Source organism: Paramisgurnus dabryanus, chromosome 1 (genome assembly GCF_030506205.2).
Source record: "Paramisgurnus dabryanus chromosome 1, PD_genome_1.1, whole genome shotgun sequence".
NCBI lineage: Eukaryota > Metazoa > Chordata > Actinopteri > Cypriniformes > Cobitidae > Paramisgurnus > Paramisgurnus dabryanus.
In genome coordinates this window covers 75,354,256-75,374,163 of record NC_133337.1, presented here as the reverse complement: position 1 = coordinate 75,374,163, position 19,908 = coordinate 75,354,256, and the positions used below count along the sequence as shown (strand labels likewise).

The 19,908-nt window shown below is 41.0% G+C and overlaps 1 protein-coding gene across 5 annotated transcripts in view; it reads left to right on the top strand.

Moving 5' to 3' along the window:
• The window catches only part of lrp6 (low density lipoprotein receptor-related protein 6), a 275,397-nt gene that overhangs the window by 170,051 nt on the left and 85,438 nt on the right, over positions 1-19,908 (top strand). For all 5 annotated transcript variants that reach the window (XM_065253367.2, XM_065253369.2, XM_073815902.1 and 2 more), the window contains 9 exons: positions 3,765-3,949; positions 4,349-4,675; positions 10,738-10,940; positions 11,022-11,233; positions 12,541-12,731; positions 12,888-13,097; positions 13,244-13,369; positions 13,456-13,692; positions 13,870-13,980. In XM_065253367.2, coding sequence (XP_065109439.1) covers positions 3,765-3,949; positions 4,349-4,675; positions 10,738-10,940; positions 11,022-11,233; positions 12,541-12,731; positions 12,888-13,097; positions 13,244-13,369; positions 13,456-13,692; positions 13,870-13,980 — 1,802 coding nt within the window. The remainder of the gene's footprint in view (positions 1-3,764; positions 3,950-4,348; positions 4,676-10,737; positions 10,941-11,021; positions 11,234-12,540; positions 12,732-12,887; positions 13,098-13,243; positions 13,370-13,455; positions 13,693-13,869; positions 13,981-19,908) is intronic.

The window sequence follows — 19,908 nt, the reverse complement described above, 5'->3', positions numbered from 1 at the left end:
TTTCTTACAAAAAGGATTAAAATGTTACTTGAAAGTCAAAGCCTTTATAATCTTTGTGGCTGAAGTTGTTGTACCATAAAGTTGTAAACACTCCCTAATAAACCATCTATTCCACTTCAAATCAAAACAAAAATTATATACCATGCAGTACCATATAAAAAAATCATCTTTGTTAGAGCCTTCATCTTACCCGAAATGACTGTATGCTCATGTCCTTGATGGGTGGTAAATGTTTGTCATACCAAAGTTGTTTAGCTGGGTTTAGTTAACTTTATATACAAACCAGTGAAGTTCTTAATCATTTCTTTTTTTTACTTTGTTTTGTACACATGGGCATTATCATGTAATATGATCTTTAATCTATAATTATAGAAAAGTGTCCTGCCCATACTATTGAAATTATTATCCATAAAATTAGAAACACACAATTCTCATTAATATACTGAACTGTCTGTAGCATTAAGATTTGTGTTCACAGAATTTACTAAAGTAGTCAAACCTTTTCATTAGAAGGGGGTGTCACAGTCCTTTTGTCCTTACAGTGTATTCCAGTCACAAAAATTGACAAAATAATTAAGTTTATAGAACAGATGTGGTTCTGGAATCTGATTGGCTACGTGCAAACTGAAACTATAACCCGCACACATTCAGCACATTTAAAGTGTCTTTGTTTCATTCACACACATCCTCCCTTATTATTTCTTAATAATAATCTCATTAATTCACACTAATAGCTTCACTGAAGCAGCACAATCATTTGTTACTAATTCTAAAGTGACGTTTTAAAATTAAATAACGGAGACTTGTTTGTGGCTGTTATGCTTTGAATCTGAGGAAAAAGTTCACCACAAAATAAAACTCCTTCGGAGTTTCTGTTTTATCTACGCACTTGTCCCGTCGAACTAAAGTATAAACGCAGTATCACTCACCTGATATTGCTATAATAGTGATGAGAAATAACTGCAATCGCGTATTAGATAAATAGGTGTTGTGATGGAGTGTCAGACATGTTGTTGGGATGAAACACACATATGCAGCGGTAACTTAATTCCAATGATCTCTCTGTAAAAGCAGATTGAGGAGACATTTTATTTTAGTCTTGAACTCAATTATTACAATCCTCCGAGTGCATGCAGCCGCAGTTTTTGAATGTCCACATTCATGAAGCGCATCCATAGCCTGGTCCAACCAGACTCTTGTACATTCATTTCATTTGTACAGAGATTCTGGCCACGCTCCATTGCAAAGCGTTACTTGCGTTAAGGAGGGTCCATTGTTGAAGTTTAAAACTATTGGATCTGTCCAGAGTCACTCAGGATCTGCCAAAGCCAATCGCTAACGTGTGGTCGTGACGTATATCATGCACCGAAACCGGACGGAAACAACAAGTCAGAATAATCAGACAAACAAAACTTAGCAAACCTGGTTCTTGCTCCGGCTTTAACTTCTGTATATTCGGCAGTTTTGCAACAACGGACCGAATAGCTTTTCTCACGCCTTTTTTTCCGCTGCCATTACTGACCTACAACTCAAACTGACGCACGACCTCAACGTCATCGTTCTTAGCCACCCCCATCTGTTCGCTGATTGGTCCTGCAGATTTTTGCAGGAGAAAACGAAACTCTATAGAGCCATCCCAGACGTACTGCTGAAGTGAAATGAAAATTAAGCGGAAGCAAGTAGGAGGGCGGAGCCAGGCTAGCGCATCCAAGCGTCACAGAGTTTCTGCGTGCTTCTCCATGTCGCGTACTTGCTGTGACGGGCGGGCTCGTGCAGAGCGCGTGTATGCGCGCTTGAGTTGCAATAAACCATATCGATATGAACGGTATTGGCTAATTCCGCATCGCGTCGGGAACCCATATCGATATATCCCCTAAATCCGGTATACCGCCCAGCCCTATAACCTACCAAATTCATGTCCAAATGTCTTCTCGCAGATGTACGCGGATGACGCAGTAATTTACACCCATGCAAAAACAATTGAACAAGCAGCGGATGATCTTACAGCTCCCCTAGTTCATCTGCAGGACTGGCTCAGAGATTCATGCCTCATGTTGAACACCAAAAAAACAGTGTGTATGTACTTCTCCAAACGTCAGGTCGAAGTAATTAGATCAAAGTTTTTTTGAATGGAGTGGAACTTGATGTGGTCTCAGAATTTAAATATCTCGGGGTAGTTCTTGATTCGACATTTAGTTTCAAAAGTCATGTTAAAAATAGCACAGATAGTTAAATTCAATATTAGAAATTTTCAACATAATTCGAAATAATTTAAACATGGATGCTGCCAAAACTAATTTTTATTCTATGATTACTTCTCATTTTGACTATTGCTTGACCACCTGGTCTCTTGCTTGCCCCACAACTCTTGCAAAAATGACAAGACTTTATAAAAAGTTTAGATAAAAAAACGCTATCCCAATCACTATTGTCATGTAATAAAAAACATAGACTATTGGATTTTGATAATATGATTAAATTGAAAATGGCCTGCTTGATATACAGTATAAGGTTTTAAACTCTTTAGCCCCACCACCTTTGAAAGACTTTAAGTCTAAAGACAATATGCAGAGAACCACTCGTGCCTCCACTAGAGGAGATTTGATAATACCCCACAGGTGCACCACCTTTGGTCAGACGGTTCTGTCTGTCCGTGGTGGGAAGCTATGGAATAGTCTGCCATTAACACTGAGAGAATGCCCCACATATACAGTTCTTTTAAGGTCCAGTTGAAAAAATGGTTGTGTGAAAACCAAAGTTGTACACATTAGTGGGTATGATGTATCTTTATTGCAGTCTATATCTTTTCGATTTTCTTAATTTTTTTTCTTTTTTCTTTCTCTTTCTTATGTCTTTCTTTTCCTGTATATGTGTATATGGACCTCCTGAAGTTGTATGAGTTTTTAAGTCATATGTGAATATTGTATAGGTTTTAGTTAATATTATTAAATGATGTATAATTGTAGATGTAAATTATATCATGTAACGTTTTGAAACCAGTGTGATCTTTGTTCTTGGGACTACGGATGGAAATTAGCGTTTCGCTACAATCCGGCATTTTTACATGTATGATTGTCATGCTTGTTCATTAACATGCATTGTCCCAATCAAATAAATAAATTATTATTATTTACTCATCCTCATGTTGTTTCTAAACCTGTATGAATTTCTTTTTTCTGATGAACACAAAAGAAGATATTTTGAGAAATAATGGTAAACACACAGCAGTAAGTGACCATTTACTTCCATAGTAGGAAAAAAATATTTTGGAAGTATTGTGATAAATGACTAAGAAAATATTTTAATAAATGATGGTAAGCACACAGTTGACGGTACCCATTAAATTCCATCATATTTTTTTATTCCTACTATTGAAGTCTAATGGTCACTTACTGCTGTGTGTTTACTTCTCTATTGCTTCTGACGCGCAAATGCTTGCTTTTTCCACACGTCTACTTCGCTCTAGACTTTCTTATACTTCGCTCTCTCTTTTGACGCCTGAAACGCAGTTGGTGTACACTCAGCATAAGACAATGATTTGTTTGTCCTGTGGTGTCTACTGTAGCTTTACTATGCTTTTCGAAAGGGATAGGTGAGCTGTGGACTGAGCCATTGGTTACATTTCACATTCTCACTGCTAGATGCCGCTAAAAATCTAAACAGTGGATTAAAATCCATACCGTGCTCACATGACTGTGCTGCAGCTAGTTATATCTGTCTGTCCACATGTAATGAGACATGAAGACATGATGTTCGTTTCTCAGCTTTATGTACTGGACTGAATGGGGTGGCCGTCCGAAGATCGACCGCGCTGCCATGGATGGTTCTGGTCGTGTCACTCTGGTGCCGAATGTGGGTCGTGCTAATGGTCTGACCATCGACTATGCAGAACGACGCCTCTACTGGACAGATCTTGACACAACACTGATTGAGTCCTCCAACATGCTTGGTGAATATCACTGATGTCAGCAGTTCACCTCAGTTCACTTCTTCATACAGTTTTAAAATGAACAGTTCTTTAAATCTAGTATATCTCAAAGGTAAATTAATTAAATATTTAAGTCATGTTCAGAAATTGACTACAGAGTGCAAAATGGGTTTTCTGTTGATGTATTGTACTGTCGCTGTAGGATAATGTTAAAAAACAGTGATGCAGATTTTACTTAATGTTAAATATTATTATGAATAGTATGTAACGTTATATTAATAAAAACTTTTAGATGTTAATCTAATGGAATCAATGTAACAAATTTTTTACATTGCTACATTGTATTACTTTGCAATATTTTTAAATGCAGTCACTCATCGGTTATGAGAGTTGAATGTGTGTTGTTTGTGTTTTCTGCAGGTCTGGAGCGAGAGGTAATCGCAGATGACCTGCCACATCCTTTTGGTCTCACACAGTACCAGGACTACATCTACTGGACCGACTGGAGCCAGCGCAGCATTGAACGGGCCAACAAAACCAGTGGTCAGAACCGCACCATCATACAGGGTCACCTGGATTACGTCATGGACATCCTGGTGTTTCATTCATCCCGTCAGGGCGGCTGGAACGCGTGTGCGTCTACTAACGGTCACTGTTCTCATCTGTGTCTCGCTGTTCCCATCAGCAGCTTTGTGTGCGGCTGCCCAGCACATTACTCACTCAACGCTGACAACAAGACATGCAGTGGTAAGATCTAAATATCTTCAGGTCCGCTTGGTATAATATTTGGGATCAAGATTTCCCAAGCAACAACTCTGCTGCATTTGGCACTAAAGCTCTGAACAGATTCAGTTGGGCTTGACAGGGCTTAAATTTAATTTAGTGCAGTGTGTGCTTCAGTTGAGCAGAAAGAGGCACTCACGGGGGCCTCAGAGAAATGTTGTGTTTTTTCTTATGATGTGGAGCAGTGGTTCTTGTGTGCTGAGATTTGGTTCTCTTTCAGAATTTCTTGTGGTCATGAAAACTGCTGCCAAGCTAAGGGCTGGTATAAAGTCATGTGTCTATCACTCAATATTTGATAGGGTAGAAAGACCCTTTATAAGCACACCAACAAGCCAAGCCATTTGTATATTATCTCAGCTGTTCTGATGACTGGGCTCATACTGTAATATTAGCATTATTACTACGGATGCTCCGATCTGATGCTTGGTATTGGGGTCCAGTTAAACCTTTTTGCTGACTCGTGTATTGGACTAACTCTGATGTAGTACTCTCTACTTATGGGGCGTTTCCATTGCTTAGTACCCCATGGGTCAGGTCAACTCACTTCACTTTGGCTTGGTTAGCTTTCCATCGAGTTTAGAGTGGAGGGAATTATAGCTGTCTCGTTATATTTGCGCTGCCTACTGCTGTGACGTCATACATGTGAGAGCGTCATTGGAATGCTATATCAAAATAAATCAAAATTGACCACCACAAATAGATGTTTGCACATTGCGTTTATCACTACCTCTGTTTTACATGACTATTTTTTGTACAGACAATTTTTTGTAAGTCGACACACCCCGCTAAGTCTCATTTAATTTGCAATAACGCTGTGCATGCGGACCTGCGCATCGCGAATGCGCCACCACAAACCGCAAGCCTGTAAAACAGTGGTATGGTGTTCCTGATTCTCAACCTGTGGATAGTTTTCACCGCTTAAAGGGAGTTTGGGAGCTTACAACAAAGCCCAGATGACAACAGGCTTGTTTGACAGCGCACGCACAATGGTAAAGCTAATCTTGCATTATAGCGATGACGCTGGTAGTGACGATTCTCTCAGACCAATCAGTGATCTGCAGTGTTCTCACGTCACATTTTAGTATTTAGTATCAAGCTGACCCAAACCATGGGGTACTATGCAATGAAAAAGCGCCATTAGTTAAAGCATTGGAAAAGGAAACTGGATAAAAATACACACACACACACACACACACACACACACACACACACACACACACACATTCTGGTTTCCATATTTTGTGGGGACATTCCATAGACGTAATGCATTTTATACCACACAAACTGTATATTCTATTCCCCTTACCTACCCCATTCCCTAACCTCAACCATCACAGAAACCCTTGTCCTACTTTACATTTTCTAGAAACATAATTTTGTTTAATTCATTAGCTTGTTTCCTCATAGGGACATCAAAATGTCCCCACAAGGTCACAAAAATACTGGTATTCCTATCTTTGTGGGGACAATTCTGCCCTACAAAGGCTAAGTGCAGTAACTACGCAAACACTGAAACTGAGAAAAATGAAAGTTTTTTACACCAGCCAGTCAAACATGTTACTGCAATTTTGGCACACACGTTTCTCTGAAATGTGACAAAATTGAACCAGGAGACTTTGTCACAAAACACATAAGATCTCGCAAAGCCCAATTTAACCCTTTTCAATTTTGACCAAATGCGTAGTTACTGCGCTTTGGCATTGTAGGGCAGAATTTAATAAATGATTTTCTTGATGATACTTTCAATCAGAGAAAACCAAAACTTGAAAAGTATTTCCCTGATTTACAGCTTTTTATTGATTCATGTGTAGTGGTTATGAGAAAAGCAACACTGGAGGAGCTTGATCAGCCTAAACGTTACAGGCTCAAAAAACACATGAGTATTGTTAAAAAGAAAACTAAAAGCTCGTTTAAAGGGATATAAATAAGGTTATGAGTATTAGTTTGGTTCTCTGGATCCTTGGATATCTTAGCCTTATTTTTCTTATGGCATCTATAAATATTGGATCTTTTAATATCAATGGATGTCGTGATACAACAAAGAGATTTGCTCTATTTAATTATTTACAGTTGAAAAAAGTAGATGTTATTTTGCTTCAAGAGACTCATACAGATGTTCAAAATCAGACGCAGTGGAATTGTGATTGGAAGGGAAATATTATAATGAGCCATGGTACTAATCTTAGTGCTGGAGTTGCTATACTTTTTTCTCCATACGTCTGTGATCAACCAGTTATGGTTGAGATAATATCTGGTAGACTTCTGAGAGTAGATATTACCTTGGGACAAAATAGATTCTCTTTTTTTAATATATATGCTCCAAATGTTGGACAAGAGCGTTTAGTATTTTTTGAAAAATTATCTGAAGCTTTGTCACAGTGTCCAATGGATAACATTGTTGTAGTAGGAGGGGATTTTAATTGTACATTAAATCCAGATCTTGATAGGAATCATGATGAACCTCACCCAAATTCTGCAGAGATTTTAAAAAATGTTATCAGATATCATGATTTGGTTGATTTGTGGAGAGAAAGTTTTCCTGGTGTTAAGCAATATACCTGGTTAAAAAATAATTCAAATTTTTTGTCTGGAGCGAGACTTGACCGCTTCTATGTTGCTAAGAGTAATAGAGGTAGATTTTATAATAGCTCAATAGCACCATCTTTTCTGTCTGATCATCATTTTATTTCTGTAACTGTTTCTGCTATATCTTTAAAAGCACATAAATCACACTGGCACTTCAATTATAGATTATTACAGGATCACTCTTTTATTCACTCTTTTGACCTTTTCTGGAAATCTTGGAGAGAGGAGAGAGTTAATTTTTCTTGTTTAAGTCAATGGTGGGATATGGGCAAAGTACACATTAAATTGTTTTGTCAACAATACACTGCCTATACCACTAGAGCCCTGAAAGAAAAAATGAAGGCACTTGAAGAAGATATCCTTAAACAGACTAATTATGGTGACTCTGTTGATGCTATAGAGAGGAAGAAATTCCTATTGAAGTCCCTATTGGAGGAGCGAGGGAAAACAGCCCTTTTAAGGACCAGATATTCTCAGTTAAATCATATGGATGCCCCTTCTGCATTTTTCTTCAGTCTTGAAAAAAAACCAAGAGAACAGAAATGCTTCCATAAATTGAAATTACCAGAAGGCGGTGTCACAGTTGACCAGCAGACAATTCGTACTCATGCCCTTAACTTTTATGAGAACCTTTACTGTACTGAACTGTGTGATGGAACAGTAACAGAACAACTTTTGGATGATCTACCAAAATTAGCAGATGAAGATCGAAAAATCCTTGAGAAATCTATTTCCTTAGCTGAACTTTCTGAAGCTGTCCAGGAGCTGAGCCCTGGGAAATCACCTGGCCTTGATGGTCTTTCGGCTGAATTTTATTGTGTATTTTGGAAATTGATTGGAGAGGATTTGTATGCAGTTCTTCATGAAAGTTTTAATCAAGGGATACTTCCACTGAGTTGTCGGAGGGCTGTTTCAACGTTGATCCCGAAGAAAGGAGATCTTGGGTTCCTCAAGAACTGGCGACCCGTCTCTTTAATTTGTGTTGATTTCAAAATACTATCTAAAACAATAACTAATAGGCTTAAAAAATATATGGCAAATGTAATTCATGAAGATCAGACTTTTTGTGTCCCTAAACGAACAATTTTTGATAACCTTTTTCTAGTGAGAGACATTATTGCAGTCACAAAAAAACACAAATTGGACATTGGGTTTCTTTCCCTGGATCAGGAAAAAGCCTTTGACAGGGTGGATCATCAATATTTGTTTAAGACCCTGGAGGCCTTTGGATTTGGTCCACATTTTGTCTCTCTTATCAAGTTGTTGTATAGGGACATTTATAGTATGCTGAGGATTAATGGGACTCTTACTAGGCCATTCCCTGTGACTAGGGGGATAAGGCAAGGATGCCCTCTTTCTGGGCTTCTTTATTCGATTGCCATTGAGCCGTTGTTGGTTATGTTGAGAAAGCAGCTTTCTGGTATTGGTGTCCCAGGTTCCCCAGAAGTTGTCCCAGTAAAATTGACAGCTTATGCAGATGACGTAACAGTCATAATTAAGAGTACTAATGATGTTACCAAACTTATTTCTTGTTTAAATATGTTTCAAAAAGCAACATCTGCACGTATAAACTGGGATAAATGTGCATCATTTCTCTTAGGAGACTGGGAAAATGAAGGACCACCTCAATTGCCACAACAGTGTAAATGGGCTCGGGATGGCTTTAAAATATTGGGTGTTTATTTTGGGACAGCTCAATATACTGAAAAGAACTGGGAGGGTCTAGCAGATCGAGTGATTGGCAGATTGCAGAAATGGCAATGGCTTGTTCCACAACTCTCTTTCAGAGGTAGATGCCTGATTATTAATAATCTAGCAGCCTCAATGCTATGGCACAGAGTTACTGTTTTTAATCCTCCTAGGGAATTACTTGGGACAATTCAAAAGGCTTTTGTTACATTTTTTTGGAATGGTCTTCATTGGCTTACTCCTGGGATAATTTACCTTCTTGTGGCAGAGGGAGGTCAAGGTTTAATACATATAGAGTCAAAAATATTAGCAATGAGACTACAAACATTGCAGAAGATTCTGTATTGTTCTGATAATTTACGCTGGGATACATTTGGTTTATGTTTGTTAACAGATCTAGGTGGAGTAGGCCTAGATAAACAGTTGTTTTTAATAGACAAACCATTTGAGGACAAGAAACAGTGTTTTTGGTCTAGTTTCTATTTATCAGTAATTAAAGCATGGACGTATTTAAATATTTACAGAACTGAAGAAGTGCATTATGGGATTTTAGAACCTTTGTTTTTTAATCCCCTTATACAACTGCCATCTAATGTATCCCCTTTAATTCCCAATTTTCTGAATGGTGGGGTCAGTAAAGTAAGGGACTTAATTGATTTAACTCAAGGTCAGTGGAGAACTGTGCAATCAATTGCTACACAGGTTGAACTCAAATCCCTGAGGATTGTGGAGAAGATAATGGAGTGCATTAAAGATGCTTTTCCTCCTACATTAGTTTCTTTCATTAACTTAGTTTTGGTAAATGGGTTTATACATCAGAACTTTCCTGAACTCAGAGTGATACCTACAGATGAAAGAATTGGTTCTGATATTAATCAGACGACATTGCTGAAGGGATATGGGGATATGTTCTGTCATGATATGGATAAGAAAGTTCTTTATTATATTTGTGTCAAATCTGTACATGTTGGGCAATTGCAAGAAAGGACCGATACTAAATGGAGGGCAAAGCTCTCTTTTGGTGAAGATAGGCATCCATCTTGGAGAGTATTATATAAGCCTCCTATTTCTAAGAGATGTGGAGATTGTGTTATAGCTTCAAATAGCTTAGTTTCGAAATTGAATGAAGTGGTTTTATTGTGTCCTTTCTGTGATGCTCATGATACTGTGTTTCATATGTTCTCTGAATGTTTAAGACTTCGTCCTCTTTTTGTTATTTTAGAAAACCTCATTACAAAATTGGGTTTTTTATACAATATTACTTTATTTATATTGGGATGTAAATACAGAAGGTCATGGCAACAACAATGTGTTCTTGCCAATTTTTTGATTGGTCAAGCTAAGCTAGCCATTTTGAAATCCCATCAGTGCAAAAAAGCAGGACAGGATGTTGATATGGTAGCTATGTTTAAGTCCTTGGTAAAAACACGAGTGATTATTGAGTATTCATATTATCGATATACTGACAATATTGCCTTTTTTGAATGGAGATGGGGTGTTAGAGAGGCACTGGTGATTGTGAATGAAAATGGAAACTTAGTGTTCAATTGGTGAGATTATAAGACTGGTTGTACTAAATGTATGAAAATGTATATTGTTGAAATTGTAATCTGCTGTTTGATTTTATTTATAACCCTATTTTAATTAAAAGGACTCTTAAAAGTCAAAAGTCTCTCTCTCTCTCTCTCTCTCTCTCGCTCTCTCTCTCTCGCTCTCTCGCTCTCTCTCTCTCGCTCTCTCTCTCTTTTCAGCTCCCACGTCCTTTCTGCTCTTCAGTCAGAAGTCGGCCATTAATCGTATGGTCATTGATGAGCAGCAGAGTCCTGACATCATTTTGCCTATTCACAGTCTTAGAAACGTGCGAGCCATAGACTACGACCCGCTAGACAGACACATATACTGGATCGACTCCAAACAAAATGTCATCCGCCGTGCACAGGAGGATGGTAACCAGGTAACCACGGCGACACAGACTGCTCGTGACTCATTCGTTTGTGTTTTATAGAGTGGTCTGATTGGCTGTTTTCTGTCTCAGAGCGTGACAGTGGTTTTCAGCGCAGTGGGCGGGCCCAACCTGGGCCTGCAGCCCTATGACCTCAGCATTGACATCTACAGTCGCTTCATCTATTGGACAAGTGAGGTAACCAACGTCATCAACGTCACGCGCACCAATGGTTCTCGTGTGGGTGTGGTTCTCCGCGGGGAACATGACAAACCCCGAGCCATCGTGGTGAACCCTGAGAAAGGGTGAGAAAGTACAACTTACACTTGATATGGTAGATGTAAAAACACAAGACAAATATTGTGTTAATTTGCACGAACATATAATTATGTCACCATCTTTCATAAAAGCAGGTTGAGGAGAGTGTGTTTACTTCATGAAGTATTTGCTCTATTTGGTAAACGACTGTTTTGTTCTACGGACATTTTAAGTATGTTAACGTTCCTGTCCATAATTCATGAAGTAAATTACACTACAGACAAGACTTAAAGCTGCCGTCTGCAACTCTGGAGGATTGAGCAGTTTCCAAATGTTTACAATTGTATGTCCCTCCCCCACTACCTCCGAGCAACCTCCCTCAGAGCTCGTTCTCGTCAGCACGTGTGCACCAGTATTATTGTGAACGCATACTTGGCAAGAATACTTAGATTACTTACATAACACTCCGAAATACAATCAATGGTTGAAAAAGCACAATTACCTGTCGAGAAGAAATGTGGCAAGCTCTGCATCCAGCTTGAACCCTTTAAAATCTCGTAGATTCCTCCACCTTTCAAATGCCGTTCCAATATTGATCCTAGTTTTATTACAGTCACGGTCGCTTTCTATCTTTGTTTCCTTCTTTTCATTGGTTGTTTTCCTAGCTCTGGTTGTTAACCGAGGAATCGGAAGTTTGTTAGTGAATGTTCTCTCTACCATCACGCTGGGTTCAAACCAAAACACCTATAACTTCAGGCGGATGCACGTGATATTGTAAGGCGCGCGAGGGGGATCTGTGGCTGGTGCAGGTACTGTGATTGACAGGCAGATTTAAGACAGCCCTGTGCTGATTGGACCAAATGAACCGGTCTGCGCTGATTAGACCAAATGCCGGGAGCGGTGTATTTTTTGCAAAACAAATAACAGGCTCCATGTGGAGCTAGAAGCGCTGGGTTTTTTCTTAAACAGTCTTATTTATGTTGTTCTATCGGAGCATAGTGTTGGTTTCAGTGAATATTATCAAAATATATGATCAAATAAGTTGCCGACCGCAGCTTTAAAACACTTTATGTAAATCTGTCTGGATTATCATAGCCAATCACTGTGAGTTTCCCTGTTCTGTTTCTTCTGTACAAGCCATGTAGACTGACACCGTGTCTTTGGGTTTTGTAGTGCTTTTTTGCTGTGATTATGGCTGTTTTATTCCTAAGACATTTTCAAAGCTCTCACACTCTCCCGCACTGATGTCATGTAACATTTGAATGGAGTTTTGCTTGTTTTTCCTCTGTGTATCAGATTATTTGTGTCAGTCCCAATATGAGTGGCTTTACAGCGTTTGATGTCTGTCCTGCAGGTACATGTACTTCACCAACCTGCAGGAGCGGTCGCCTAAGATCGAACGGGCGGCTCTGGATGGGACCGAGAGGGAGGTTTTGTTCTTCAGTGGTCTGGGGAAGCCGGTCGCTCTCGCCATCGATCATGAACTGAACAGACTCTTTTGGGTGGACATGGACCTCAGACGCATCGAGAGCAGCGATTTGTCTGGTGAGCAGAACTGCTGTTGGTACTTGGTGATTTATGATCAAACTTGGTAATGTAACGCTTCAGTTCACTTCTGTATAATTTCCTTTTCTCTGTATAATTACCCGTCAACACACCCTCAGTTCCTAACCAATCTCCTTTCTCCACGACACCTTTTAGGAGCCAATCGGATCGTCATTGAGGACTCCAACATTCTGCAGCCTGTTGGACTGACTGTGTTTGGAAATCACCTGTACTGGATCGATCGTCAACAGCAGATGATCGAACGAATCAACAAGGTCACTCGCGAGGGCCGGACGAAGATTCAGGCAAGAATCGCCTCTCTGAGTGACATCCACGCTGTCCACGAGCTCGACATGCAGGAGTACAGTAAGTCCCCCCTCTGTTGTGTCTGCTTAAGTCCGCTGAAGCTTTGCGATCTGTGTTGCCGAAGAACGTTCGATTTGTACCTAGTTATTTGAATGTTTCTTTTAAGAGCCTGATTGCGCTGATGGCTTTCTTTCTGTGTTCTGCAGACAGACACCCTTGTACGTCGGATAATGGCGGCTGTTCCCACATCTGCATCGTGAAAGGCGATGGAACGACTCGCTGCTCGTGCCCCGTTCACCTGGTCCTGTTGCAGGACGAACTCTACTGCGGAGGTACACTGATCTCTCTGTCTTCTGTTACTGTGTGTTTAATGTTTGTTTTGTCACAGAAAGATCTCATGCCATCTCTCCTTTTTTAGAGCCGCCCACTTGCTCCCCGGAGCAGTTCTCGTGTGCTTCAGGAGAGGTGGACTGTATCCCGCAGGCGTGGCGCTGCGATGGCTTTGCCGAGTGTGATGACAGCAGCGACGAACGTGACTGTCCCATGTGCTCGGACGAGGAGTTTCAGTGTGACAGTAAACAGTGTGTGGATCTTTTCCTGCATTGCAACGGGGAAATCAACTGTCAGGATCGATCGGACGAAAACAAATGTGAAGGTAGTTATCCGTCTTTCTTCAAGGATAAAGTGTGGTGTAATTTTCCTGTGGCTTTCCTAACTATAGCTTTCTCTCCCACTGTTTTGTTTGTCTCTCTCTCTCTCTCTCTCTCTCTCTCTCTCTCTCTCTCTCTCTCTCTCTCTCTCTCTCTCTCTCTCTCTCTCTCTCTCTCTGTAGTTCTCTGTCCTTTGGATCAGTTCACCTGTGCAAATGGTCAGTGCATTGGACGGCATAAGAAATGTGACCACAACATGGACTGCACAGATAACTCTGATGAGATTGGATGCTGTAAGTCGATTGGATGCTGTGTTGTCCTTTGTCTCAAGTCAACATAAATAAGGGTCTCTTTTAAAACGCGCTTAATGATCCTGGACTCGTATTCACAAAACATCTTAAAGGTGCTCGAAGCGAATTCATGCGTTTTAAGCCATAAATTTTGTACATACAGTAAACATCTCCTCACTATCTGCTAGCTGCCTGTCCCCTGAACACACCGTAAAAAATGTGGGCTCTGTAGACAGCCCAGGCTTCACAAACTGCAACAAAAACAAAGTGGTCAAACCTACCACCACAAAACATAACAAAGTGTTCCAGCCAATAAACGACAAGCACGATTTGGGAGTGAGTGTTGGGCGCGTTCATGACTCATTCAGAAAGCACGGAAGGGAGGGGAGGAGTTAGCTACGCTCTGTTTTGTTTGACAAAACTTGGAACGTCAACAAGCAGGGATGTCACACAGATTCGCTTAGAGCGCCTTTAAGACTAAAGTCTGCACGTGCACTTGAAATGACAGTGGAGATTGCTGAGGTCCATAACATAAAATTACCTTGTATCCAGGGCTGATGCAGTTGCTTTGAAATTCACTATGTAATTTTTTTTCCTCCTTCACTGACTACGCCAAAAGGTGAGATATTACACAAACTTCTAGATTCACTGTTTAGAGTTACACGAAATGCAGCATGTTGAAGACATTTGCTGGTTCCCTGCTGTGTAAATGCAACAAAAAAGGCATATTTACATATTCAGTGACGTAAACAATTGCAAAAGTTTTTATTACAAGAAATATCCAATATTAGTTAATGCCATTAAAGGCAAGTGCTTTGCGCGAGTAAGCGAATTAGCATAACGTTATGATGAGGACGCTAATATATTTATCGTTATAATGTGAACTGCCCCTGGAAAGCAGCATAACATGCTGATTTAGCAGAAACTCCTAAATATGATGTGTGTGTCATTTCTAATTATAGGACCCCAAAACCCTACAAAGTCTTTTAGCGCTAAAACTAGCTAAGCTGCCTAAATTAGAAAAAAGTGCATGTTAAGGGTAGTCAAGAGGACTCCCAAGTCAGTGGTTCTTAAACTGGGAGCCGTCGGGTCGAGGTCGACCGACGTGGGTTTTAAGAGCCGATGTCGATACCATTTATTACAGATAAAGTAGACATATAAGTAACAGATATACAGATATTTGAGCCGATATACACTCACCTAAAGGATTATTAGGAACACCTGTTCAATTTCTTATTATGTTGGCTTGAGAAAGCCAACATACTGTTGTTGCACTTAAACTTATTATTATTAGTGGTGCTTGCATTTATGCAAAGCATCACTATTATTATTGCTCAGGGATATTATTATTAGTGGTGCTTGCATTTATGCAAAGCATCACTATTATTATTGCTCAGGGATATTATTATTATTATTATTATTATTCTTATGTCTGCACACTTTTTCGGCGCGTAACTCGTCCCGCACGGTTTGCCGTAGTCCCATGAAAGAGGGCTCAAATCGACCGTTTTTTTGAGGAGATGGTGGCTATGACTTTTATAAGCGGTCGGGTGCAGAATTTCCGAAAGGGGGGCAAAAAACCACCCGAAAAATCCCATTGACTTAACATTACGCCAAACTTTGACAAGTCATAGCTCCGCTCGAGGATTTTGTAGAAACATGTGGGTTACAACATTTGAAGAGGGTGGTAGACTCTGTAAGAACATACATCACAATGGGGTGTAAGTTGTACCCCTGGGGTGTAAGAGGTGCCCAAAAATGCCCAATGAAAAGTCAATGGGGGAAAATCCCATAGACTTAACATTGCAAAAACTTTGACGGGTCACAGGTCCGAGCGAGGATTTCGTAGAAGCATGTGGGTTACTAAATTTGAAGAGGGTGCTAGACTCTGTCAGGACGTCCCCCGCAATGGGGTTGTAATGTTACCCTAGCAACCATTTTGGGCACCCTAGCAACCTATCCCATAGACTGCCATTACAAAATGCCCAGAGGGATATCTTTGCACCACAGTGTCACAGAGACATGGGGGTGGGCTCATTTTACTCAGGCATCCAATCAGCCTCTCAAGACCCTTGCAGAGTTACTAAGCCACGCCCCTAGCAACCACTTTTGAGCACCCTAGCAACATAAAATTCAAACAGTTATATCTCGGCATCAGAACATCGTAGCGACACGGGGGTTGGACCGTTTTACTTGTGACTCGGAGTGTAATCACTTGCCACATCATTGGCCACTCCCAAGCCACGCCCCTAGCAACCAAATATGAGCACCCTAGCAACGGAATAAACAAATCGTTATATCTCCGCATCAGAAAATCGTAGAGACACGGGGGTTGGACCGTTTTACTCGTGACTCAGAGGGTAATCATTAGTGGATGCCAAGAGGTATTAAGCCACGCCCCTAGCAACCAAATATGAGCACCCTAGCAACCGAATAAACAAAGCCTTATATCTCCGCATCAGAAAATCGTAGAGACACGGGGGTTGGACCGTTTTACTCATGACTCAGAGGGTAATCACTAGTGGATGCCAAGTTGTATTAAGCCACGCCCATAGCAACCAAATATGAGCATCCTAGCAACGGAATAAACAAATCGTTATATCTCTGCATCAGAAAATCGTAGAGACACGGGGGTTGGACCGTTTTACTCGTGACTCAGAGGGTAATCATTAGTGGATGCCAAGAGGTATTAAGCCACGCCCCTAGCAACCAAATATGAGCACCCTAGCAACCGAATAAACAAAGCCTTATATCTCCGCATCAGAAAATCGTAGAGACACGGGGGTTGGACCGTTTTACTCGTGACTCAGAGGGAAATCAGTAGTGGATGCCAAGAGGTATTAAGCCACGCCCCTAGCAACCAAATATGAGCACCCTAGCAACCGAATAAACAAATCATTATATCTCCACATCAGAAAATCGTAGAGACACGGGGGTTGGACCGTTTTACTCGTGACTTGGAGTGTTATCACTGGTGGATGCCAATTTTCTCCCTAGCAACCAAATACAGTACCCTGGCAACAGAGTAAACAAAGCCTTATATCTCCGCATCAGAACATCATAGAGACACTGGGGTGGACCGTTTTACTTTTGGCTTGGAGTATAATCATAAATTGTCCCTCGAAATTTGCCACGGCAAGCACCACTTCACATTTTCTTCAGGAAATGTACCTATCTAGTTAGTGGTGCTTGCATTTATGCAAGGCATCACTATTATTATTGCTCATACTTATTATTATTATTATGTTGGCTTGACAAAGCCAACATACTGTTATTGTAGTTAAACTTATTATTATTAGTGGTGCTTGCATTTATGCAAAGCATCACTATTACTATCTTGCATACTTATTATTATTATTATTATTATTCTTCTTTTTCTGGACACTTTTTCGGCGCGTAACTCGTCCCGCACGCTTTGTCGTAGACCCATAAATTAGGGCTCAAATCGACCGGCTTATTGAGGAGAGGTGTGCTATGACTTTTATAAGCGATCGGGTGCAGGATTTCCGAAAGGGGGGCGAAAAACCACCCAAAAAATCCCATTGACTTAACATTGCGCCCAACTTTGACGAGTCATAGCTCCGCTCGAGGATTTTGTAGAAACATGTGGGTTACAACATTTGAAGAGGGTGGTAGGCTCTGTAAGAACATGGATCACAATGGGGTGTAAGTTGTACCCCTGGGGTGTAAGAGGTGCCCAAAAGTGCCCCAATGAAAAGTCAATGGGGCAAAATCCCATAGACTTACCATTGCAAAAATTTTGACGGGTCATAGGTCCGAGCCAGGATTTCATAGAAACATGTGGGTTACTAAATTTGAAGAGGGTGCTAGACTCTGTCAGGACGTCCCCCACAATGGGGTGTAAGGTTACCATAGCAACCATTTTGGGCACCCTAGCAACCTATACCATAGACTGCCATTATAAAATGCCCGGATGGATATCTTTGCACCACAGTGTCATAGAGACATGGGGGTGGGCTCATTTTACTCAGGCATCCAATCAGTCTCTCAGGATCCTTACAGACTTACTAAGCCACGCCCCTAGCAACCACTTTTGAGCACCCTAGCAACATAAAATACAAACAGTTATATCTCGGCATCAGAACATCGTAGAGACACGGGGGTTGGACCGTTTTACTTGTGACTAGGGGTGTAACAATTGGGCACATCATTGGCCACTCCCAAGCCACGCCCCTAGCAACCAAATTTGAGCACCCTAGCAACCGAATAAACAAAGCCTTATATCTCCGCATCAGAACATCGTAGAGACACGGGGTTTGGACCGTTTTACTTGTGACTCGGAGTGTAATCACTGGGCACATCATTGGCCACTCCCAAGCCACGCCCCTAGCAACCAAATACAGTACCCTAGCAACAGAGTAAACAAAGCCTTATATCTCCGCATCAGAACATCGTAGAGACACGGGGGTTGGACCGTTTTACTTGTGACTCGGAGTGTAATCACTGGGCACATAATTGGCCACTCCCAAGCCACGCCCCTAGCAACCAAATACAGTACCCTAGCAACAGAGTAAACAAAGCCTTATATCTCCACATCAGAACATCGTAGAGACACGGGGGTTGGACCGTTTTACTTGTGACTCGGAGTGTAATCACTGGGCACATAATTGGCCACTCCCAAGCCACGCCCCTAGCAACCAAATACAGTACCCTAGCAACAGAGTAAACAAAGCCTTATATCTCCGCATCAGAACATCGTAGAGACACGGGGGTTGGACCGTTTTACTTGTGACTCGGAGTGTAATCACTGGGCACATAATTGGCCACTCCCAAGCCACGCCCCTAGCAACCAAATACAGTACCCTAGCAACAGAGTAAACAAAGCCTTATATCTCGGCATCAGAACATCGTAGAGACACGGGGGTTGGACCGTTTTACTTGTGACTCGGAGTGTAATCACTGGGCACATCATTGGCCACTCCCAAGCCACGCCCCTAGCAACCAAATACAGTACCCTAGCAACAGAGTAAACAAAGCCTTATATCTCCACATCAGAACATCGTAGAGACACGGGGGTTGGACCGTTTGACTCATGACTCGGAGGGTAATCACTAGTGGATGCCATTTTTTCCCTAGCAACCAAATACAGTACCCTAGCAACAGAGTAAACAAAGCCTTATATCTCCACATTAGAACATCGTAGAGACATGGGGTTTGGACCGTTTGACTCGTGACTCGAAGGGTAATCACTAGTGGATGCCAATTTTCTCCCTAGCAACCAAATACAGTACCCTAGCAACAGAGTAAACAAAGCCTTATATCTCCGCATCAGAACATCGTAGAGACACAGGAGTTGGATCGTTTTACTTTTGGCTTGGAGTATAATCATATATGTTCCCCAGAATTTTGCCACGGCAAGCACCACTCACATTTTCTTCAGGAAATGTACCTATCTAGTTATTATTATTTTTCTTCTGAGACTAAATTTCTGCAGCTAACTCGTCCTACAGCTTTCAAGCTACATCCACCAAATTTTCCACGGACATTCTGACTGGTCTGAAGAAGTGTGCTATGACTTTTTGAAGGGATCCGACTTACAGAATTCCTATAATGGGAAATTAAAATTCCGAAAGTCCCATTGACTTAACATTGGACAAACTTTGACGGGTTCTAGCTGCGAGCGAGAATTTTGTAGAAACTTGTGGGTTACCACATTTGAAGAGGCTGGCAGGCTGTGTAAGAACATACATCACATTGGGGTGTAAGTTTCACCCCTGGGGTGTAAGAGGCCCCCAAAATTTCCCATTGACTTATAATGGGACAGGAATCATGCCCATACAAGGGAATAAAAACGTTCCAGATGGAATATATTCGCTTTACAGTGTCATAGAGACATGGGGGTGGGCTCATTTTACTCAGGCATCCAATCAGTCTCTCAGGATTGTCCCATAGCTATTAAGCCACGCCCAT